Source organism: Zootoca vivipara, chromosome 11 (genome assembly GCF_965207765.1).
Source record: "Zootoca vivipara chromosome 11, rZooViv2.hap1.1, whole genome shotgun sequence".
Lineage (NCBI taxonomy): Eukaryota > Metazoa > Chordata > Lepidosauria > Squamata > Lacertidae > Zootoca > Zootoca vivipara.
In genome coordinates this window covers 56,646,646-56,671,821 of record NC_142594.1, presented here as the reverse complement: position 1 = coordinate 56,671,821, position 25,176 = coordinate 56,646,646, and the positions used below count along the sequence as shown (strand labels likewise).

At 44.1% G+C, this 25,176-nt stretch overlaps 2 protein-coding genes across 2 annotated transcripts in view; one reads left to right on the top strand and one right to left on the bottom strand.

Annotated features, from left to right (window-relative positions):
* Positions 1-25,176, top strand: part of SMARCC1 (SWI/SNF related BAF chromatin remodeling complex subunit C1) — a 97,869-nt gene that overhangs the window by 42,731 nt on the left and 29,962 nt on the right. The window contains exons 16-23 of the mRNA XM_035130395.3: positions 1,673-1,786; positions 3,312-3,465; positions 4,159-4,272; positions 6,792-6,851; positions 14,369-14,627; positions 15,702-15,863; positions 21,710-21,771; positions 23,626-23,740. Of these exons, the coding sequence (XP_034986286.3) occupies positions 1,673-1,786; positions 3,312-3,465; positions 4,159-4,272; positions 6,792-6,851; positions 14,369-14,627; positions 15,702-15,863; positions 21,710-21,771; positions 23,626-23,740 (1,040 nt within the window). The remainder of the gene's footprint in view (positions 1-1,672; positions 1,787-3,311; positions 3,466-4,158; positions 4,273-6,791; positions 6,852-14,368; positions 14,628-15,701; positions 15,864-21,709; positions 21,772-23,625; positions 23,741-25,176) is intronic.
* Positions 12,522-14,237, bottom strand: LOC118092386 (small ribosomal subunit protein mS25). Its single transcript, XM_035130398.3, has one exon. It carries the CDS (start codon positions 13,302-13,304, stop codon positions 12,702-12,704), a length of 603 nt encoding a protein of 200 aa, XP_034986289.2. The 5' UTR covers positions 13,305-14,237; the 3' UTR covers positions 12,522-12,701.

Genomic DNA, 25,176 nt, shown 5'->3' with positions numbered 1-25,176 from the left:
GGGGGGTGGCACCTCCCCCTGTCCTCCACTTTGGATGATCATTACTTTTTTTTATTATACCTGAAAACTGTCTCCTCTTCTGTCCTGTGTAACAGAGCTATGGACATTCCTTACTATGCACCAAGCAGCCTTCCTCAATGCTTCTGTGCTCCCAAGGGTTCACTTCTAAAGCCCGATTCCCTCCCTCCCCAAAAAACAATAGTTGGATGGCTTTGGGTTATTGTGCCTGGCCTGGCCCTCAGGGCAGGGAGCTTGGCGCTCCAAATAAAAGATATTTTGCCGGAGGCTGTAGGTTCTGAGATGCTGTTTAAATCTGGTAATGCAGGAGAAAGAGGGCTGCCTCCCTAGGAGCCAGTGTTGAGAGGTTTTGCTGCCAGGCATCTGGCTTGCATCCAAGAGAGTAGTTTTAACCTGCACTTTTTTTTTTAGGGATGGAGGCACCAAGGAAAAGTACTAAGAGGCACAGCTCACCTGGGCTTTACTTTGCATTGGTTTATTTTTTTCTGTGCGAAAATGAAGTGTTTAGAAGATGAATCACTAAGTGGGCCAACAAGATAAAAAGAGAAAATGTATTTCTCTTACATAATGGAAATAGTTGTTGGATAATATTTTCCTGCTTTCTGCCTCCTGAGCTCCATAGTTTCTATCCTGTATCCCTCTTCTTAATGTTTGCTGTTCTCTCTCTCCAATTTTTCTTTTCTTTTCTGCTTTTTGTTATCGCCTCCACACACACACACACACACACACCCCGGTTCAACATGGAAGAGTGCGGAAGGATGCAGGCTGATGTCCCAGTTGGTCTTCCTCAGCTGTTCTTCCATGTGTGAAACTCCCTCAGGCTTACTGCATAAGGGAAGTGGCCTTGGAATAGCCAGCACCTTCCTGCCCAGAGGCGCCCTCCTTGGTGCCCCTCTGTAAGGCTCCACTGAACTGAAACTCAAAACTTCTTCTGACACCTGGGTTGTACCTAAAGGTATGTGTCCTATTAGTAAATCGAGGACACCCAAGTAGATGAGACGTGGCATAAAAGCTGCACATTGAAGCCCTCATTTCCCCCCCTTTTTTTTGCTTCAGTCCCTAGTCAAAGCTGGCCTTGGTTTTGAACATAATAGGATTTGGTTTGGTTTTGTTTGAAATAGGTCAGCTTGTCTGTTCAATTCAGAAAAGGAATTTCTCTGTAGTAGTTTCTTCACCCTCAGAAGTTTGGGGGCAGGAGGGTTGGCAGCAGCCTGGGAGGGCCTTCTCTATGGTGGCCCCTAAGTTATGGAACTCCACCCCCACAGAGGCATCTGTTCACCCTGGCTTTTGACACTTGAGGGTGCATATTTTTAGGGACCACCTTATCTTAGTGACTGTAAGGTGCTTTAAATTGTTTTTAGTATTGTGTCGTAACCTGCCCTGGGACCTTAGGGCAGGCATCCCCAAACTGCGGCCCTCCAGATGTTTTGGCCTACAACTCCCATGATCCCTAGCTAACAGGACCAGTGGTCAGGGATGATGGGAATTGTAGTCCAAAACATCTGGAGGGCCGAAGTTTGGGGATGCCTGCCTTAGGGTGAAGGGCGAGTAATTCAGCATCATAATAGCCTTCTCTGTTAAAGAGACCCTAACATTTTCAAGTGACACACAATGGGAAAGTGTATCCATATTATGTCTGTGGATTTCTTTCCAGATATTTGGCTTACCGCAATTTCATGATTGATACGTATCGCTTAAACCCTCAAGAGTACTTGACTAGCACTGCCTGCAGAAGGAACTTGACTGGAGACGTTTGTGCAGTAATGCGGTAAGTCTTGCTTTACTTGGCTGCAGGTGGAACAGGATCTTAAACTCAGCAAAGTGTTTTGTTTTTATCATCCCTTTCAAGCTAAAAAATCCCATTGTTCAAAACTTCTGGGCAGGGAAAATACTGTGGGATGAGCACATTAATGCTCGAAAGACGAAGAACATGTACTCTATGCCCAAATACAGCCATGCATTTTCTTACCTGCTGCTTTTTCTGTAAGCTGACCTGGAGAGTATCCATGCGCAGAGTGTTTCTAAGGCAGTGTGGGAAATGGAGGGAAGAAGCTATTCTCGCTTATATCCTGTGCTGCCTTTTTCTTTCTTTTTTACAAGGTGCTCTGTAACCTTTCAGGCACCATCCCCATCTCTGTGGTCTAGGTTAAAAAAAACCTGATGCCTAGTATAGATTCAATAGAGACTGGTTGGAATGGCGTAGAGATCACATAAAGTGATCAAGCCACTCATTCCCAGCCATGTCATCAGTTCTGAGTACTTATTGGTGTCCCAATATGTGCTGTGTTTTCTGATATTCTTTCCACAACCTCCTGTCAGCCATCTCAGAAGCCAGTGACTATGTGTTGTTGTTGTCGTTATTGTTATTGGCCTGCAGAAGGGTTGCATTTTATGAAATGCCAGATTTACTCTATCAAATGCTCATTTAATGATTTTTCTTTACTCGGTTATTTTAATTTCAAATGTTTATAATGGCTCACAAAAATTGAAATCAGAATTTAAACAATGCCGAAAGAACATATAACCAGACCAATGTAATAAGAAGAGGAAAAGAGGAGTTTGGATTTGATATCCTGCTTTATCACTACCCTAAGGAATCTTAAAGCGGCTAGCATTCTCCTTTCCCTTCCTCCCCCACAACAAACACTCTGTGAGGTGAGTGGGGCTGAGAGACTTCAGAGAAGTGTGACTAGCCCAAGGTCACCCAGCAGCTGCATGTGGAGGAGCAGGGAATTGAACCAGGTTCACCAGATTACGAGTCCACCGCTCTTAACCACTACACCACACTGGCTCTCCAAGCACAAAGCCACAAAAAGCCAGTGTTGGATAAGCCAGTCAAAAGAGCGAGAGTAAAATTCAATTCAAACCAATTGCCTGGCAAAATAACCGCTTCTTAATTTGCCTAAAGGCAAGTGAAGAGGGTTTTTCTCACCCTTCAGCAGATGGGGAGCCTGCCCTGAGGCAGGATGAGAGAGCTGTATCAAGTAATGGGCTTTGTGTGCCATGTAGGGGGCAGAGGGGTGTGTGTGTGTGTGTCTGTCTGTGTACACACACATGCATGCAACTTTCTGGGAAGTTCTGCCCAAGCCCAACTGAAATGAGTTGAACAAGAGTAAAAGGAAAAGATGGTTGTGGAGCTATTGTAAGATGCTTCAGGGCTAGCTCCCCAGTTACTGGTCTTGAAGTTTAAGTCCTTCTATTCTGAAATGTTCCCTCTTTCTGACCCAGTGCCTTTCCCATTCTGATAACTTTTCCTTCATTCAGTCTTTCGCTCTTGCAATGTCACCTCCTAGGGTACATGCCTTTTTGGAACAGTGGGGGCTTATTAATTACCAAGTGGATCCAGAAAGCCGACCCATGGCCATGGGTCCTCCTCCCACCCCACACTTCAATGTGCTGGCTGACACTCCCTCGGGACTCATGCCTCTTCACCTTCGGACACCTCAGGTAAAGAGCCATTGCCATCTTGGAACGCCTTTGCCCTCTATGAATTGTAGCAGGGCCAGCTGCCTCCTTCCTGGGGTTACTCGGGAATTCTAAGCGACCAAAAAATCAGTGCAGTTTTGGAAGGTTCCGTCCGCCACCTTGTTCAAAATGGTGTCCAATGGTATCCAAGCATAGAGGAAAAGCTGTTGAACTTGGGGACCATCGTGCAAAATTTGGTCACAATATCATTAAGAAGGGCCCAAATGTGTAGCAAGCAAACAGCTTTCCAAAATAAATAGTTGATATCATCCAGGTGCGAGGGGGAAATGCTGAGAAGTTTTATATAATTCTGTTTCACCCCTGATTTTTAGCGCCTTAGAGAGTTGTCACTTTAAAAAAAAAACACTTTGCAAACACTAGCAGGGATTCACAGTTGCCATGTGGTCCTGGAGCTGCAAGTGGGTCATAGAAGGGATACTATAGCTGTTTTTCTTAATCTGTCAGATTGCGATAAATTCTCCTCTAGAGCATTCTTAAGTAGTGGTGGTGGGGTGGTGGTGGTGGTAGTAGTAGTAGTAGTAGTATCATCTACTATAAATAGCATGTTTTCAACATTCCACATGCACTTCCCCAGTAACATAGGTTGATTAATATGACTGTTCTGATGCTTTCGTATCCTCCCTCTTGCTATGCTTTTTACATTTCTTTACCCAGATCCCAGCTGCTCAGCAGATGTTGAATTTTCCCGAGAAAAACAAGGATAAACCTACTGACCTGCAGAACTTTGGGCTTCGTACAGACATATACTCAAAGAAAACATTAGCAAAGGCAAGTCGCTCGATATTCTCTCTCCTTTCCAGACCCCCGCCTGTCCCCCCTTGTGTTGCAGAGGTTATGGTTTCTATGTCTTGGGCCACCCCATCAGCGACTTAGTGGTCAAGGCTATGTAAGGCAGCATGCCCCTGAATGCTGGTTCCTGGGGGTCGTTAGTGGGCTCTTGCACTCATCTCCTGCTCATGGTGTTCCTGGAGGCACCTGAATGTTGGGAGAGTCAAGTCAGACGTACTTCTTCACAGAGCACATGTTCAAACTATGGAATTTGCTACCAAAAGATGTAGTAATGACCAGCAACTTGGACCAGTATTGGAGGCAGTATGCCTCTGAATTCCAGCGGCTGCAGAAGAATGCTGTTTCACTTGAGTCCTCCTTGAGGGATCCTCATTAGGGCATCATCTGGCCGGCCACTGAGAAGGAAGTGCCTGACTAGATGGGCCTTTGCCTGATCCAGCAGGGATGTTCTTACAATGCAGGAATTTCCTCGTCGTCCTCTGCTTATGATAGCTCAATAGAAATACATGGCCATCATTAAATATTCAGACCTGTGCCCCTGTGTGTTTGTGCACCATGCAAAGAAATTCTACATTGTCAAATCTTTATAAGTGCTGTATGTTTGGTTCAGAACAGCTGTTTCTCTTTCTCTCTCTCTCACTCATACACACACACACCTATTGATCCTTTTTGGGCTTTTTTTTTAGCAACAATAATTGATGCTAATTTTAAGGCTGGGGTGATATTTTCCTAGAGTGCTAAAAATTTATGAGCACCTGTCACGGTCCTTGTTTGGCTACTTCTGAGAAACTAGTACCACAGCCATTCTGTCTTTAAGGCTTTTATTTTGCCTGATATTTACAATGTGATTCAGTATCAAGAATACATGTCCGATCAGTCTGACGAAGATTCTCCCAATGCCTGGCGTCTGCTCCTCCCCCAGCATAGTAAGCGTGGGATTCCTGCCCTCCTCCCTTTGCGCCTGCGCACCTTGGAATGTCTTAAGTCAGGCATGAACTTAAAAGGGCGAGGCATCTCCCCGCTGGACACTTCCCCTGATCCCTCCCCCTGATATCCTGTCTGAGGTTGCAGTAAGGGCTCTAGGATGCTGCCTGAGTCAGGGTGCCTCTTCTGCGATTGTCAGGGAATGCTCACTGCTAGAACAATCCCTGACAGCACCTTTAGAGAATTCTGGGAGATTTAATGGATGCTCTAAGCATTGCTTTTGATTGCCATATTTGGAGATTGGGAAGAGGAAGACAAGCAGATGTTGGGGCAAGGCATGTTAGCCTTCCCCTGCACTGGGGCACATTTATTTAGCTGAGCTTGTCTCAAGCACGTGAACACAGTCTTTGCTGGCATGTTGTATTTATTAAAATTTGACGCAAGGTGTGCATTCCTGTTACCTCTTAGTTGCAGAGAATGGGGATGATAGTAGGCGAATCTACTCCTGGTATTTGAATTAGCAGCCATATCCTAGTATCAGTGCAGGGTTTTGTATAAGGGTCATTTCACCTCCTTTCCTGCTCTGCAGTCCTTCCTCCCCACCCCATGGGACTATTCTCCTTTGTAGGTTGTTGCTAAAAGGAGAGCTCTTGCACTTTACCTCACTTGTTTGAACATTCTCTTAAAGGGAAAGTGCCTACATGCATCACTTCTTCCATTACACAGATCCGTAACCTTAGAAATAGTTAACCCTCTATTCTGATCAGATTTCCTACCGAGCGAGTGTTGATTGCTTCGGGGATTCTTGCCTCAACTGCTGAGTCAGGCTGCCCCAAGGAGCAGCAGTCATCTTTCTCAGTAGTGGCGCCTGCCCTCTGGAATGCCCTCCCCTCAGATGTCAAACAGATAAACAACTATTTGACTTTTAGAAGACATCTGAAGGCAGCCTGTATAGCTTCCCTATACAGTGGTGCCTCGCTTAACAAATGCCCTGCTTAACGAAATTTCCGCTTAACGAAAGGATTTTTCGAGCAGAGGTTGCCTCGCTAGACGAATTCGTTTTATGAAAAATTCGTCCAGCGAATCGCGGTTTCCCATAGGAATGCATTGAAATTCAATTAATGGGCAAAAAAAAAAAATCAAAAAAAATTCAATGCATTCCTATGGGATTCGCTAGACAAATTTTTCGTTATAAGAAAAGACCCGTGGAATGGATTAAATTCGTCTAGCGAGGCACCACTGTATAGGGAAGTTTTTAAAGTTTGATGTTTTGTTTTGTGTGTGTGTGTGTGTAGATTGATTGATTGATTGCTGGAAGCCACCCAGAGGGCTGATGGGTGGCATACAAATAATGAAATAATGAGATGATGATGATGCAACTTGCAAGAGTTTTATCAGGTTCTCCTTTGACATGGCACGCATCACTAGGGCTTGTCTGTGTTAGGGAGGCCCCCTTCCAACAAGTAACACATGTGTGATGGAAGAAATTGCCAATCCCACCTCTTGGCAATAATAGCCATACTCATCTGTGCGCTGGGTACATGAGTGAACTGTTTCCTTCCTCCTTCATACAGAGCAAAAGTGCTAGCGCTGGGCGAGAATGGACAGAACAGGAGACTCTGCTGCTACTTGAGGTAAGAAATTTTGAGTGGAGGGAAATTGGGGAATTGTGATGGTGGGCATGCAGAGAAAAGGGGGCTGCTGAGTGACATTGGAAGTGGTACCTAGTTTCTGACTTAAATTGAGCGAATATGTTTCTGGGTGATTTCTTGTATAGAACAAGGATGTTGAGTAGAGAGAGGAGCCTTTTCTGCAGTGGCTCCCCGTTTGTGAAATGCTCTCCCCCAGGGAGGTTCGACTGGCAACTTCATTATATATTTTTAGGCGCCAGGCAAAAACGTTCCTCTTCAACCAAGCATTTGACTGATTAATATCCTACAGACTTTTACATGTGCCTATGGGAAAGGGGGGTATTGTTTTGTGGTTTTTGTTTAATTACTGTGTTTCAGCTTGTATTTTATTCTAAACTGACCTGAGATCTGTTGATGAAGGGTGGTACATAAATTTAATAAAAATATATAGTAATAGTATAATAATAAGCAATAGGTAAAACATGAGTCCTTGTTGTCAGCTGTATGGCTATAGAATTGTTGATGGTGTTTTGTTGCAAAGCTGTGGATGAACCTGAAAGGAGTCAATGCAAGAATCATACAAAAATAGAATTGTAAATTTGGAAAGGACCCCAGGGTCATTAGTCTAACCCCCCTGCAAGGCACCCATGACAGTGGCTTAAAAACCTTCCATGAAGGAGAATCTGCCACCTTCAGAGGGCGTCTTTTCCACTGTTGATCAGCTTTACCATCTGAAAGCTCTTCTGATATTTAGTTGGAATCTCCCTTTTTTTGTAACTTGAATTCATTGGTTTGAGTCCTACCCTCTGGAGCAGTAAAAAAAAACAAGCTTGCTCCATCATCCATGTGACAGCCCTTTAGATATTTGAAGGTAGCTATCATATCTCCTCTCAGTCTCCCCTTCTCCAGGCTTAAACATACCCACCTCCCTAAACCCTTCTTCATAAGGCTTGGTTTCCAGATGTGATGAGGCCTTTGTAATCTTGTTGTACAGAGCCTTAGGTTGTGTCTCAAAGCTGCTTACATGCATACTGGAATTTGTTTAATATTATCTATCGGCAGTTCTTCATTGCAAAGGCTGCTGAGTGATGTACAGTTTATATGAAGAAACTGTAATGAAATCTCTATATAAAACGTTAAAAGTGCAAAAGGGTAGCACTCATAAAATCCAGCAGAGCTATAAAAATGAAAATAAAACAAGCTCTAAAATATGCTGCAGTGGCTAGGCAGCTGAAAAAGAACCTCTTCCTTGTGCTGAAGAGGCATCAAAAGTGGCATCAGGTGAGCTGCTCTGGGGTAGGTGTTACTAATGCAAGGCACCACGATGGAAAAAGTCTTCTTCCTGGGCATCCACCACCTCGCTTTAGGTGATGGGAGGACCTGGAGGAGAGCCTCTGATGAGCAAATGGTTCAGGCAGCCTCCAGTAGGAAAAGGCCGTCCTCCATTGGCCCTCAGGCACAACAGGCAGTCATCATTCCTCTCTACATGAATGAGCCTGCTTGGGCTTTTGTGTTCACTTCCCCCCGTCCCTCCCCCCAAATATATTCCACGTCATCATTCTGCCTGGGCACTGAGGTCCAGCACTGAGGGCCTTCTGGCGGTTCCCTCGTTGCGAGAAGCCAAGTTGCAGGGAACCAGGCAGAGGGCCTTCTCGGTAGTGGCGCCCGCCCTGTGGAAGGCCCTCCCATCAGATGTCAAAGAGGAAAACAGCTACCAGACTTTTAGAAGACATCTGAAGGCAGCCCTGTTTAGGGAGGCTTTTAATGTTTAATAGATTACTGTGTTTTATTTTTCTGTTGGAAGCCGCCCAGAGTGGCTGGGGAAACCCAGCCAGATGGGCGGGGTATAAATAATAATAAATTATTATTATTATTATTATTATTATTATTATTATTATTATTATTATTATTTTGGGAGATTAGAGGCTTCTGCTTCAGATTGTAAACTAGCCACAGTTGCTGTCTCCAACTGTGGAGGCATTACAGCAAGGAGCCATCAGCAGATCTCTCCTGCACAAATTTTTCTAATCCTCTTTTATAAAAAATATGTTTATAATACATTTATCTTGACATTCAAACTTGGGAAACACATGGTTTGTTTAAGGTGAGAACAAATCAGGATCAAGACAAAGGGTATCTGACTTGTATTCCCCGAGCACTCGTGGAGAAACATCAGACTGGGTTACTGCTAGGTCAACTGGCATTAAGTAAAAAGGTACAGGATGAGGCATGGGTAAAAAGTGAGGCAGGGAATACTTGGCAGTGAGCCATGGTGAGCTGGGTGTTGCTCAGACTGAAGGGGCAGGGCTGAGCTGGAAGCTCTTGCAAGGTGTATTCATTGGCTGTCGCAGGGTGGGGGCTCGTCTTGCATGTTAGCAGCAAGCCCCCCCTGGCAAGAGCTCACACATGCATCCTGCCTGACATCACTGTCCTGTTCAGTACCTGCTTCAGACTTTGGTGCTGGTACTCTTTGATGAAACTCTTAGAAAAATCCCTTCTTGTGGGGTGCAAGTTCTTCTGGGCCGTGTGTGCAGTATTATGACCCTTGCAGATTTTTCATTGTTCAGCACTGAGTTTGGAGTAAACACCAGCTGTGCTGTTTCTCTGAGCAGGCCTAATTTCCCCCTGTGTTGCTCCAACACGGAGGCTTTCAAGATCTGTGCTCGCATATGCCGTGGCTTAATATAAATGTGGAAGTGCTGGCTGACTTTGGTGTCTGAGCAAGCCAGAAGCCCTCTTGCCAGACGAGAGGGAAACGATAGCTGCTGGTTTCTGACAGCCTAAGCGGCTTCCTGCTTGGCGGCAAAGCCTGCCTTGTGCTTACTTGAGTAAATCAAGTTGTCTAATCAGCAAGAGCGTGCAGGTCTGGTCTTTCTTTGCCTAGCCCATGTTGGGATTGCAATAGCTCTGGCAGGCCAAGTAAATCTCCTTTGGTTTCAGGAAAGCAGCCAGGGTGGACTTTCCCCTCTTGCTTAGGAAACCACCCCACCCTTTCCTGAAGAGGAGTTTAGTGGCATAACGTGAACCTGAGTGGGGTAGGGAGGGAACACACAACCACCTGAGCAACTGAACAGTCACCAGTCTGGCCAGTCTGCTGTCTCCACATGCCACCTGTTCCCTCATGGTAAGGTAGCAAGGCCTTCAGTAAAGCTTCCCCCTTAATAGCAGTGTGGATGTTAGGCTACTAGCAAAAGGGGGAGGCGGGTTCTGTCTTATAAATGGTGCACCCATTGTCTCTCCCTGATTTCTTGTATACATAGTGGGAACACTGTCATTGCAAGGGGAAGCACAACAGAATTCTGCTTCCAAACAGAAGTCCATTTTACATGAAAACATCTGTGTTATCTCAGGATGATGAGGTTGATACTGCATTGCTTATCAACACCGGGATGTAGTGTGTAGAATAATGTCATTTAATGCACCTTACAGTGTCTGATTGTGTAAAGCAGTCGTGTTGATAAGGTTATTTGCAGCGGCAGCATATCTTACACTTTCATTGCCGTTAATAGTGCGAATAGCCCAGAACAGCGATTTCCAGAAAGATACAGTAATCTGGTTTATTTGCAGCCCAGAGGTGTCAGTTGATCTTATACTTCCATGTTTGAAAGGAGGTGACAATGATATGAGTAGCGCTTGGGTAAAACTGAACTGTTGCTATGCAAGATGACAAGAAAGCTTCTGAGCTGCTAATTCATTGGAGGACCATCTTGCTAATTCATTTTTGACAGGGAGAGAGCCCAGAGTCTGTGCTATAATTTAGCTCTCTAGACACAATTGCTTTTTTCCCTTTCTCTAACACTTTTTAACATCCAGATAAAGCAGCAAAGTGGATATCAGTTTGTGTTTCAACCTCCAATAGATGAAGCACGTCCTTTATAAATTCTTAAGAGTGCCTTTGAGGAAGTGCATATGTCACAAGCTTCAAAAAAACAAATATCCAAGTTGTCTCTTGCCTGCCGGCCCTGTATCTCTTTGGCGCGGAGTCAGTTTCCCCCCTCCCTGCACGTTAATCACTGTCAGTTCTCAGTAGACAGATAAATGAAGTTGTGTTACATATATGTTAAATTCCACAGAACACAAAAAGGAAATGTTATTGGCTTTCTTCTAAGCAGTAAGACAGCTGAAACAAACAGAAATCAAGGTTGCCATGGGGGAAAACATTTATGTGCCCAGTTAGAATTAGTGCAGCACAGAGTGGAATCCAGGTGGAGCAGATTCTTGGAAGCCCCTTACTCAGTTTGTGACCTCTGCAGCATCCTGTGCCTTTCAGGCTCTCCTGGTTACTGACTAAACCTGAGAACATGTTGTATCTGTAGTTGTTAAAAAAACGTAGAAAATAGAAAATGTCATTTGGCACAGAAGCCAGTTCTTTCCCAGCTGCTTCTTCTAGTCCCTGACTCTTTGCATTTACAGCATCAGTTGTTTTTTTTTAGCTCCATTCACACATTTCTTCCTTCTTAGAGCTGCTTCACACATTGTGTAGTGTAGGTGTAAAACATAATGGCAACAAACATGTTCTCTAATGTTTGTATCCTGCGGGTGTATTAGTGAAGAAATTGGGATTGGCCGCAGCTGCCTACTAAGTGTACATTTTGTTACCACATGTTGTAAAAAGCATTCCCTGCCCTGGCCTTTCCAGAAGAGAACATCAAATTCCAAATGCAGCAAATCTCAGGGGAACTCATGCCAGTGACATACAGCACACAGATTATATGTATGCCTGATAATGTTCCAGTTGTGAAACCCAGGTGTCTTTATTATGGACTTCTAGTCCCTGGAACTTGAATTGCGTCTTGTGCTAGCAGTACAAGTCTGGCTGTTTCCATGTGGAATGAGCAAGGTGACATTGGATTTTGTAGAACAGTTGACATGATGGCTGATGTAGGAAAGCTCAGGTAATCAAATTGTCAGCACCTCCATTCATATAAATTTTTGGGTTGTTATTCTTCATATGGGAGAGAAGACTTGGAGGTCATGTTTCTCTCCAGAGAAAGAGAACCTGTTGAAGTCCCTTTTTTTTGTACACTCCAGTACATTTGACAGGTATGCTGCCTTTTCTTTTTAAAAATTTGTAATCATTTTGTGCAATATTTCCATAAAAGTCAAAGTGTTTGCACTACACTATTCTCCTTGGTACCCTCCCTCACCTTAAGGACAGTCAGTTCACTTTCCCTTTTCAACATGCTCTAGAAACAGATCTTCTGCATTTCAGATGGGAAGTAGAAACAGGATATCTCCATCTGCCAATTCTGCCTTCCTCCAGATACTTACATTAAAATCTACAACTTATTCTAGATGCCATAGTTCCAAAATGTGGAGAAAACACAAGCTGGAAGAGCTGATTCAGTCACACAAAGCTTAGAAGCCAGCAAATAAAGAGAACAATCTGAAAGCTTACGCCTTCAGGTGATGTTTTACATCAGAGTGGAGTCATATCAGGGTGGGGTGGGGACAATTTAGATGTGCCAATATGAATCAACCCAAGAGAACGGACTACAGGAAGGAAGGACACAAAGAATATGTTTTTTTTTTTTTAATAGACAGGATTCTGTATTTGGATGGTTGTATGTTAGACAAAAAAGCACACGATTCATTAAACCAGGGTTCGACCAAGATGTGTTCTCCTTTGATTTTAAAACAAATGGCAAACATATATATTCACAATCCAGTCCATCACAAGAACAATTCCAGAATTTATTTAAAAGATTCATCCTTACTTGTTTTAAGTAAGTCCAGATATTTTTCTGTTACTTAAATGATGGTTTGTAAAAAGACCAATGTGTCATCATCAGTGTTAAGATGCCCACTTGCTTGTCAGTCTAAATGCTTTACTCCCTGCTGTAGAAAGTTGGCTTAGGAAGCAGCACTCTCTTTCATGGCAGTTTTATATTTCCCAGTCATCTCCTTTGGTAATGGCACTTTACCAGGGCAGGGAATTTGGCCTTCAATTTCACACATACATTCCCGCAAGTGGTACTTTTTGGGGCCAAACGTTGCGGGATGCCGTAGCTTCATTTTCTCTTGTGCTTCTCCCTGCAGTGTTTCCTTGCTTTTACCAAGAACTTTCTTAACATGTTCTGCAATCTCTTTGTTAGTCTTCTCTTCCACATCAACCAGGACTTGCTCTCCAGTATCTAAATAGAATTTTAAGAATGGCGATGGTGTCATGTTCTTAAACATCACAATCTGAAGCCAAGGGTTTTTGTACTGAATCTGAGGTATGTTGAAGAACACAAATTTTCTGGCTCCTTCGCTTAAAGGCCCCCTCGTGTTGTAGTTCACCGTCATCACCTTCACGGCGTCCTTGAAGATGATGTCGCCTTGGTTCAGGTACTGCAGTGTCCTGCGGATCGGGAACCGGCCCTTCATCGGCATGGCGGCGGCAGCCGGCAGCCCCGCGCGCACCCACAAAGAATATGTTAATAATAATCTTGGCAAGAGATGATGCTGTAGCATGGACTAGTAGATTAGAAGTAATTGTAAACCAGGTTGGAGATCGGTAAAGATGTGGAAGGCAGAAAAGGCTGAAGAGGCCTGAGTTGCTCAAAGGAAGAGAGATGGCAGATGAGACTTGCAATGCATTTGAAAGGTGATAGGAAAGATTACAGTAGAGAAATTGGTGGAAAGACCAGTGAGGCAAGGTCAAGGGGCAGGTTGTGGGACTGGAGGTGGCGAGGGAAGGAGGAGAGAGTTTGGAGTCAGGTTAGCAACAGCCATGATGATGGACACCACTTGGCCTTATTCTAGAGAAGGTAAAGCCACATGCTGGTTGCCAGTGTGTTTTGAAGTAGCAACTCTCAGATCCAAAGCTGAAATGCTAGGTGAGTGTAGGCCTTACTTTGCTGAATTTTGTTTCTGTGTTAAAGGAGATATATGGGTGGGGAAGTTGAATGGAAGATACCATACCAATAACGCAGCAAAAGTTTTAGGCATCTTTCGGAGGTCAGAGGATCTAAATCTACCTTCTCTTGATGTTTCAGAGTCAATGTTGTAGAAGGAAGGGGTGGTAAAAGATCCCCAAGAGTGGCTGTTGCTTGGACATTTTTTGCCACTAGGAGAGTTCAGTAATGGTGCAATGGTACCAAAGACTGGAGGATGGTAACCTAGGGGCAAGCTTACACCATAAACTCTTGTCTCCAATGATCTGGCCTTTCTCTGACTGCTTGCTATACTGAAAGAAGGCTCCCATTTATCTCATACAATAGAAGGATCCTGCTTTCAAACAAGTTGCAGAATGTATGTTGTTTTGGTCCAGTGTAATCACTTTTGACACTTGCTTTGCAGGTCTTGTAACTCACCTTTTCTGAAATAAACAATCTTAGAATTTCTCAGCTCTTCAGATTTGTTCTTTTTAAACACATTTGCTATTATTTACCTTCATTGAAAGACGTTCACAAAAATCTATAACAAATGTTCAGTTCCTGCTCTTTTCATGGTACATGTTTCAGTTACCAAATTTGTGAACCAACTACTTTTGCATTGTGTCTCTTTAAAAGTTGATTTCCCCCTTTGTTTTTAAGGCATTGGAGATGTACAAAGATGACTGGAATAAAGTTTCTGAGCATGTCGGAAGCCGCACTCAGGACGAGTGCATCCTCCATTTCCTGAGGCTTCCCATTGAAGATCCTTACTTGGAGAACTCCGATGCCTCGCTGGGCCCTTTGGCTTACCAGCCTGTGCCTTTCAGCCAGTCTGGAAACCCAGTGATGAGCACTGTGGCTTTTCTGGCATCTGTCGTGGATCCCCGGGTGGCGTCTGCTGCAGCTAAAGCAGCTTTAGGTATGGAGTCACCTTCTCCCCCCACCCCCTTTCCAGTTCAATCTTGTCTGAGAAGGTCTTAATTTCATGCTTGGTGCTGACTTAGCCTTAAAGAAAATCCCCCACTGTCTCCTTGGTTGATCTGTCGTAAATTCACCAAAACTGCTTAAGCAGTGCCTGGAAAGATGATGGTATTTAGAAGGGTGGGTTTTGGGGGGGGGGGGACATCCTGCACACAGAGAAGCAAATTGAAGCCTGCTTTCCTCTTTTCTGCAGTCTGCTGCCTGCTGTCACTTACCTTGAATTGGTTAATGTTAGTAAAGCACCGCCTAAGCCAAGTAGTACCTAAAGGCCGAGCATTGATTTGTCATTTGTGTAGCTCAACATATAACTTCAAAAGGGCCTTGCTAACCTATTACGAATGCTTCAGGTTCTGCTGTCTGCTCCAATTCTTGATTTCATCTTCATGTAGCTCTTCCCAAGATGCTGTCCAAGATGCTCTCAAGATTTCGGAATAAAAGAGCCCTTGTATTATTAATTGCTGCACAATGGCAATATGTGCGTTAGAGTTTAGTGTGTGTGAGTAGTGCATTTTTAAAACAACTTGGAAATTGCCTTTTCCATTCTGCAGGCAACTTCCCCAAAAGGCTTCTCTGCATTTCATCTTTCCTGATCAGTCAATTCAAAGTGCTGGAGCTAAAATTACCTTCCTTTTTATGTCTCTTTTTCATGGCTCCTCTCTCAAGGCTGTCGCTGCTTTGTGTTTTGAGCTTTTTGGCCATTAATTTTGGGGTCCTCTTGTCTGCCTTGCCCGAGTCTCTTGCCACATCTCCCTTTGTTCTGCCATTCATTGGCCTCTCCTGCTGTCAACTCCCATTGTCCCCTTCTCTCACTCCGCTCTTGGCTTTGTGACTCACAGCTCCCTTGCTAAAAGTCCAATAAACAGGAGTAGCTACAATAGTGTAAAATGTGCAATCAGATAATCCAGCAGCAGGGTCATCTTAAAGAGTTACCTCTTCTATGGGCACATGGCTTTGAAAACCCTCACACCTAAAAACAAACTTCAAAGCTTTGTTGTTTTTACTTTTTTTACAGAGGAATTTTCCAGGGTCCGAGAGGAAGTCCCACTGGAACTGGTTGAGGCCCATGTCAAGAAGGTGCAGGAGGCAGCCAGAGTCTCTGGAAAAGTGGATCCCACTTACGGACTAGAGAGCAGCTGCATTGCTGGAACGGCTCCAGATGAGCCAGAGAAACTTGGTATGTCCCTAGGGGTTGCCTTCTGGCGCTCCTCTCCATCATGCTTGTCTCTGATTTGTGTTTATGTCGACCAAAGGTGATCATAACTAAGGGAAAAGGTATAGTAGAACACGACTTGCTTTATTTTGGGGCAGGGGGAGCAGGCAGAATAAGAGATTGGGTTGTTAACATAAGCCACCATATTTTTGGTCATTGAGCGATGAAGAAGACCAATATGTAATTGTGAGTCTGAGACAGCTTGTACTCTGTAATGATTATTGCCTGCATCGTTCATGAACTAAAAAGAAAAAGAAAAAAGAAATGTTTGATCTTGACGGGGAAGTTGGAATTATGTCTGATACAATTTTTGAGAATCTGTGGGGTGTCAAAGGTGCCAGAAGCTTTGGACTGCCTTATTTATTTCCCAGAAAGTCATTTACAATATGAGACATTTGGTTTTATGCTTGGAGACTGAACATTATTCTCCCCATTTAGAATAATGATCGAAATGCACACCAGCATAGATCGGTATGTGGCAGGCGCAAGTTCAGGAAACAGTAAATTAGGGGTCGTCTTGATAATTCCTACATTTAAGCTCATTGCACAACACAATGGAAAGCAGTCCTTGAGTGAGAGATATTGCTTCTGGTGTGAGATTTGAGAGTAATTAGGGCATAGTTCTTTCCATTTTCTGCATACACAATAAAGCAGAATTTTACAGCTTTGTCAAAATATAATTACTGAGCACCATGGTGAATACATCCTTTGATTCAGACTCCTGCTAAGACCCAAATGCCACAGTGTTAGTCTGCAGCACACTGTTATGTTTGTAGGTTACGTTACCTACTTTAACGTTTCGGCAGGCAATGCCAGTCAAGGTACAGAGAAGCACGCAGTTCAGCTGACGGATGTTTGGATACTTTGTGCCCTGCTGAACTGTAGTGTCTCAACAATTTTGTCTATTGAAACTAATTTTCCTAGACTCCTGCTCTTCTCTTCCTCCTATACCCATCAACCTTCAGCACCCACACAGTTTACAGTAATCTTCCTTCCCACAACTACAGATGATAACAGCAACAGTACAACACGCTGCCCCAGTCTCTGAGAACAGGGAATTTCAGTCAAGCTGCAGTAATGCCAAGCATTGACACTTGGACTCGAATCTCAAGGCTCCACACCCTTGTGAACTTCTCAGTAACTGTCTTTGTGCTTTCCCCCCTTCTGTGTCCTTTCTATGTGCCTTATAGGTTTCAGGTAAACACCTGAGGTTGTGATTAGCTTCATGGCTGCCTTGCAAATACTCTGCTCCAATAGATCTGCAACTTCCTCGCAGAGAAGCAGACCAGGGCGAGGTTTTGTTCTGGCTCTGCTGAGTTCTGTGCTTTTAAGTGGAAGAGATGGTGATGGTGATGGTGATGGTGATGATAATTTATTGCTTGTACCCAGTCCATATGACTGGGTTGCCCCAGCCACTCTGGCCAGCTTCCAACAAAATATAAAAGAGCACACAATACAGCAGACATTAAAAGCTTCCTGATACAAGGCTGCCTTCAGATGTCCATGGAAGGTTGTATAATTGGTTATGTCTTACAGACGGCCATCCTCCAACTCATCAAGGGCAACTATGAATGTGGCAGGGCGAGTGTCCTCATCCCCCCCCCTTCTCCACATGATTAACATCAGGTGGAAGAACAAGCACATGCATAGAGCTCTTTTGTATTGAGTGCTGAATATTTATTTTTTTGAAATATTTAGAGACCCCGCTTCCATTAAAAATACAGTAAATGGGTGTACAGCATGCAAAATTACAGCAAGGACAGCAGAAACATAAGTAAAAGCCACGTGTTTTCCCTTTCGCTCACTTGCGTCAGATAATAGAATTTGAAGCCTTTCCTGGGCCCAGAGAATAAAACGTGAGATGCAGATTATTTCTGAATGAGAAAAATGAACTGGATTTTTGCAGTTAATGTTAGCCTGTTAATGTGATTTGTATTGATCTGTGACTAATGGAATAAATTAGGGCAGGAGCAGATGGCTCTCTGTGGGGGGAGTGGCTTGGCAAAATTGAATTGGGTCACTCAACGGTCTGCAGCGCCTCTGCTCTGAAACAGCTTTTCACCAGAGGGTGCAAGGCGAAGAAGCCTCCGCCGAGCCTGCACTTTTTTTTGTGGGGTGGGGGTGGGGTTTACAAATGTGCAACAGCAAAGTTGCATGTTATATGCCTGCCGAAAATACTATTTATATATTTGGGCAGCTAAAACCAGAAGGGTTGGATTAAAAACATTATTGCTCTAGAGTGCTAGAAACGCTTCCTTGGGGGAGGGCGATCCCTCAGTAGTAATTACTGTAGCTGAGCAGTAAAACTACAGCATGAGCAACTGTGCTGGCAGTGTTAGCTGGTAGTCCCAGCGCCCATCCATGGACCATTTAGCAGAGCCATGACGGGCAGCGTAGACCGCAGGTGACATCACACATTTACATGTAACAAGTGAGTATGTAATGCACACCACGGCAAATGTGCAATTGTGCAGGTAGCTGAGAAAATGCCACTGCATAAGGTATGAAGAAACCCTAAGGTTAAGCGAAATATTTTGTCATTCCCATGTCTTCGTGTTGAAAGAGTGGAGAAATCCTCACTTGCATCATTCATTGGTTCTTAGGACTTACTGGAGGCTTCAAATGCAGCATCTCAGGGTTGCGCTTTGCTGCTGCCGCTGCCGCTGCCGCCACCCAGTTGCCCCAGAAGGCTGCCGCCAGAACTGACTCCTTATTGTGTAGACACAGTGTTCCAGTTTGCGAATGTTTTTCGGAAGCCGAACATCCGACGCGGCTTCCGCTTGAGTGCAGGAAGCTCCTGCAGCCAATTGGAAGCCGTGTCTTGGTTTTCGAACAGTTTCGGGAGTCGAACGGACTCCCGGAACGGATTAAGTTCGAGAACTCGCTCTCCCAGGAGGCAGTCATGGCTATCAACTGGGATGGCTTTGAAAAAGGATTAGACAAATTCATGGAGGAGGAGAGGGCTATCAGTGGCTACTAGCTAGGATGGCTATGTTCTACCTCCACATTTGGAGGCAGCAATGCTTTTGACTACCAGTTGCTGGTAACCGCAGAATGAGAGAGGGTTCTCGTGCTCAGGTTCTGCTCCCTGGTTGGCTCTTATGAGAACAGGATGCTGGACTAGATGGGCCTAATCTAGTAGACTGTTCATATATTCTTATGCTCAGCATGGCTGTACACATTGGCCTTTCCAACCATTTTTTGAAATGGATTTTTTTTAAATGAGCCTTTTCCAGATCCCTTACAAATGGGAAGTATTGGTTTTCTCTCTTCCTCACTCCCTCTGTTCTATTTAGTCAGTGTGCCCATGCAGAGCCACAAAATCTTTTTATTTTCTTCCTTTCCTTGCAGCTTAGCTTGTTCTGTCCTGGAAGACCAGACGCTAATCCATTTCTTCCCCTGGATGCAGAGCCTCCCAGTGGCTGTTCAATATCTGAGGCTTTCAATGAGCTTCCAGCTTTCTATTAGGAAGGGAAACGAATAGCCTGCAAATTTGTTTCCATGGAGCATGGCAGGCTTGAGCTGCCGTGGATGCAGCTCTACATCTGCTCAGATCGGTTGATTTCCATTGCTGAAAACCTCACTTGAGGGCCTCTACTGTGCACACATCCTGCCAAGTTGTTCAAGGCAGCATATGTGGGGTTTGCGGTTTTTTATTTGCACAGCAACCCTGTTGGGCTAAATAGAATATTTGGACCCAGCTGCACTGCCGATCAACCCTAGGCGGTGGCCTTGGGGTGGTCCTTTTGCAGCAGGCATCTCTCCTGCTGTAAAGGGTTGAATCATAGAATATTAGAGTCGGAAGGGGCCCAAGGGTCATCTAGTCCAACCCCCTGCAAAGCTCCTCTTCCTTTGTGTATGTCCTCATCATGTTTTCATTTGCATGCCACTTTCCCATGGTAGGTGCATTCTCAAAGTGGCTCACAACATGCAGAATAAATGAATAAATGAAAACCACATTTCAATATAATGCAAACAGAACACAGTTTAAGCAAAGCAGTCGCACTAATGTGAATAGGGCAGACAAAGACCTCATGTTATTAAACACTGAAACAATGACTAACAATAAAATAGAGAACATCCAAATAGCCAAAAAAAACCCCACACACCCCACCTTCCCTCAGGTAGGGGATGGGGCAAAGCAGGTGGAATAGCTTGTCCCAGCAGTCTCTTCCCTGCGTGTGCTTCTGCAGCTGAGGAAGGCCGGCGATGGGTAGATCCGTAGGGGATTGGCTAATGATGACAAGGTACTTCTGTTTTTAACCTTCAGGGCTAAAGCAGAATTGCCCAATCTTTATCCAGAAGGCAGGAAGTGCTTGAGACGGATGAGAGTTTAGTGGAGAGTCAGTCAGCACGGAGAGAGCCTCGAGAAGGGCTTTGCAGAAAAGCACAGTACTCAAAAGTTGAGAGTGAATTGCCTCAGCAAACAGGAGATGTATTTGATCAGAGTGTCGTCGTGGTCCAGTGTGGGTTGTCCTGTCTTGGCATGTGGTTTTGTGCAAGAGGATTTAGTAGCCACTGAGTGAGTGAGCAGTTGCCACCTGGGGAAGAGGGGAAGCAAGCTGCAGACTTTTGCTAAGGAGTGCCAGCTGGCTGGAGCAACTGTGGAAATAAGGATATAAAGGGAGATTTTTTAAGAGTTTGAAAAGGCATAGAGGCCCCAGTGAAATTGCTGGGGACCCCGGGGGCGGGGGGGGGGAGTTTTCACAGGCGCTTCATATTCTGTTACAAGCACAATATGAAACCTCCTTATAAACGCAGTGGGACGAGCAAAGGGAAGCTTTTCTAAAATACCCACTAACAAGTCTTTGCCTTGAGATGCTCTTCTAATTGATCGCTGTGAGAGTTTTATATATCTAATTAACTTGTTTTACAGGCTGTGTGGAGGTGTTGAGTGGCAATTACTTAGGACTGTTTACCCTGCGCCAAGACATTCAATCCTGGGCCCATAAATTATGGCAATTAAGAAAATGTGCATAAACGCACTTAATTTGCTTAATCTATTCTCATTGCCAGAGTTGGGTTTCTGTATCCAAGTCTCCCAACAGAAGCCGGAACCTGATGCCTCGTAAGAATAATTACCGGTCCCTGTAGCTTACCCCAGGCTTCCAGGAATCGGATGTTTAGGAACACATGTTTTAGGAACTGCTGCAAGATCGTATCGCCATGTTCCACATGTTATTTCCGTGCCTAAATGATAATTGGAGCAATAGGCCAAAAATGTCACCACCCATGCTTGCCATTGAGCTTACGAGAGGAGCTTGTGGAGAAGAGTTAATTTTCAGAGAGCCACGTACCTGCGAGTGGCTGGCTTCTGAGAGCACGATCTGTGTCACAGCATCTCTCTAGAGTAGGGATGGGCAATCCTTTTCCTGTTTGGGGGCGGAGCCAGAGACGAAAGTGTTCTGGATCAGGTAACTTGGAATAAAGGCTTTGCTGCTTCTGTTTTCATTGTGTCTGCCTTAGATTAGATTTCCCACTCTTATGCAGATCTGCTCAGAAGTACGGGAAGCCCCTCTAGATTTGACGGTCGTCACTCTCAAATGGAGGGTTTTTAAAAATTTCAGTGGTCCAATCAATCTGCTCTCCTGGGACAGGATGACTCGTAATGCTGATCTGATTTGAAGGTTTGATTACCCATGGCCAGCAGGGATTGAGCTGCGATCGCCTTGTTCAATGTGGTGATGCTTTGTGAAAGGGCTCCGAAAAACAAAACGAGACTTCCATTAGTCCTCTGATGGGTTATCAATAACTGTTCCTGTTGCCACACAGTCAGCTTTGTATTAAGTGTTAATTATTCTGCCTTACAGATGGAACTGAAGAAGAGAAAATGGAGACAGAGACCAATGGACCACAGGCAGAAAAAGTTAAGGTCTGGCTGCTTCAAATGAAATTTTTTAAAATCATGCAGTGCTTCGAGCATTTCATCAGTATGAAGAATTATTATTATTATTATTATTATTATTATTATTATTATTATTATTATTATTACAGAAGCCTTTGAATGAAAATAAAGTCCCATCTTCACAAGCTCAGAAATAGCTTTTTAAGGAAACATCTTGTTTTCTACCTAAATTAAAATTCTGTATTAATTCATGTACTGCTTAGTGCAAGAATCGGCTTCTATTTTTATTTGTTTCATAAAGTTTATACATCAGTTCATTTTTTATATAAAAAACTGAGCAGTTTTCAGGTATAAAAACCAATTGTACAAGCATTAAAATATAAACATGTAATAAAACAATGTTTAAAACATGTTGCTAACTTAAAGCAGGAGACTTGAGTAGGAAGATCAGAGGAATACCTATGTAAACACAGGATTCTTTTGTTTACATCTGCCACAGAGCAGACAGGTGCCTATGCATATTGAGCTAAATCAGCCTTCGTCAACCTGGTGCCTGCCGTGCAGCTGTTTTGGACTACAACTCCCATCAGCCCCAGTCAGCCTGCACTCTAGTTGGGGCTGATGGAAATTATAGTACAAAATGTCTGGGAAGCACCAGGTTGGCGAAGGCTGAGTTAAACCATGCAAACGCAGTCAATGAAATCCGCCAGTTTGGACTTCCAGTATGGGATTTTTTTCATTGGATGTTGTTTCACCCACTATGCTTTTTTGTTGTTAGAAGTGAATATTTGGGGTCAGTTTTAGGTCCAGTACATCATCATTATTACTATTATTACTGTTACTAATTAAACTTGTATACCCCCCCTTCATCCAAAAATCTCACATTGGCCCACAGCATAAAAGCACAAGATTGAAATCACAAAATACATTTAAAATAAAACCAAGAACAAAAAAAACCAATAACCCCTCCCCTCCCACAAACACATTTAAAAGGATATAGGATGTTAATTAACCAACGGTCTTGCTGAAGAGGAACGTTTTCTCCTGGCACGAAAAGGTGTCTCATGAAAGGTGCCAGGCAAGCCTCCTTGGGGGGAGAGCATTGCACAAATGGGAAGCTACTGCAGAAAAGGCCCATTCTCATGTTGAGCTTCTCTCTTCCAAGGGACATCCTGTGCCCCCCCCTCAGAAAAACCCACAAGTAAAAAAACTGTTTAAAACAATTTAAAACTTTTTGAACAGTTGGGGTACTAAAACAGCAACAGTTGCCAACAGAAGCCCATTGCTCCTTTAGTGGCCCTACATTGTTTAGGTTGTTTTCTCATATGCAGTGGTTACAGAGAGAAACAGTTAAAAGAACAAGTACCAGTCTAAAATACAGGAGCCTTTAAGAGTTTGATAATTCAGTATGTATGGATGTGGTTGAAGTGGGATGCCATCATTGCATTTCAGTGCATTATATTTGGTACTGCTTTGGCCAGTGGATAACGCTGAGAGAAACTGAAGCCAAGAGTATTCACTGAAGACTCTTAAGCTGGCTTTTCTAGTTTGGAGCTTTGGAATCGGTCAAGAGTATATCTAAATAAGGAACCAATTGCCTTCTCCTACTTTTTTTTGTGTATGACATCCCTTGCTATTTCTATTTTTTTAAGTGAACACTTGTTGTTCCTAATGCACCAGTGTTCTTCAGGAAAGCTGTCATTTATTTTCGTGGGCTGCTGTGTCTGTACTTCTGCAGTTATTTGTTTCCTGCTCAGTAACTACAGTTGTCAAGATGAATATTCCAACCAACCACCCGCCCCCCACCCCGGAAACCTTAACATTTCGTTTCCCCGAGCTGTTTAATTACAGTACACCTCCCCCACTTTTCATACGCTGTAGATTGAAAACAAAGGGGACCATGAACTTGGAGATGGAAACAAGGCACAGGAAGGAGACGAGGAGAAAAATGCAGAAAAGGAGCAGGATGGCGACGTCTCCCAGGACTCTAAGCCAGGTAGGAAGCTGCAGCTTCCCTCTCCCAGCTGCGCACAGGCCTTAAAGTCTTTGCCTGTAGTTCGAGGCATGTCTCATAAATTAAGCTGTAACGAAGGCGGACTTCCCCATAGCATGAGTTGCCAACATGGCACCCACAAGGGCTTTCCCTTTGCTCCCTACCCACTGCCAATGAAATTAGGCTTGAAAAGGCTTTCTGTTATAGCCAGTAAAAAGTGGAGGCTTAACTCTCCCCTCCTGGGCTGTAACAAACGAATCCTGAAAACAGCCTATTTCTGAACTTAAGTTAGACTTGGAAAATAATTCCTTTTGCAGTTTGGAAGCTCTTTCCAATTCAGGGGTGATTTCTAGGGCAGAAGAGGGGGGGAATTGCAGCTGGATGGGAAAGGATTGCCCCTTCCGTCCTCAGCGTGCACACATACCCCTTTTGCAACCAGTAGAAAGCTGCTTCAAGTCTAATTATTGCAGAGGTGATACAGCTGGGGAGGTGACAGTTAGCGCCCCCGTCCCCCCGTGACCACTGCCTCCAAAATTACTAGCTTGGGAAGAAATCTCTTGGCTTTAATGGAAGCCTTTTTTCAAGACTAATCATTTTGTGTGTATATTTGACAGGGGGGTACCATTCTGGAGTTTTGAGCTGGGAAGGGAAGGTTATCTCTAGCTGCCTCAGCTGCCCTCCCCAGGAAAATACCCCAATTAGTTTAGAAGAAAAGCAAAAACATTTTCCCCCAGCCTAGTAGCTGCCAGGGGAGAGAAGTGAGTATAGTTGCAGTGCACAAGTGATTACGGCTGTGGCCTGTGCTCACATGGAGATCACCACATTTTCTCCAGTTTGCGCATGTGTCCATGGGCGAATAAACATCGGCAACCCCTACCCCACCATAACATGTCTGCTTTGGATAGAATGCAGTAGTCAATATTTAGGCTTTATCTCACAAGCCTGGCTCAGGCGCTAAATCTTGATTTGAAATCCTTTCATGCTTCAGCCAGGAATTCTTTTCATCTTGGTTGTACACTTTGGGTAACAAATGCTAAGCTGAAGCAGCCCTGCCTAATATGAATTGGGTGTCTTATTTCCTTTTGCTAAGCCCTAATAATCGGAAAGAATAGGTGGGCGGGCTGTGCTCTCGCACTCTCCTTTCATGCTTCCAAGTCAAGAGGCCACTTTTTAAGTATCTTGCTGTCTTCTCTGCATTTCAGTTGACAGAAACTCGATAATTTAAATCATGAAAACATGTCCTTTAGAACAATTGAGTCTGCTTTTTTGAAATTTAAATAGTTGGGTCGGGGGATAGGTTTTTAATAATTTCTCGTACCTTTAGTGTTAATTTGCACAGTGAGGGGAAAGGTGAGCTAGTGGAGCCCTTTGCCCAAAGCAGCATCATTAGCCTGGTAACAAGAGAAAGGTGACAGTCAAATGATTATTTTGCAAGTCAT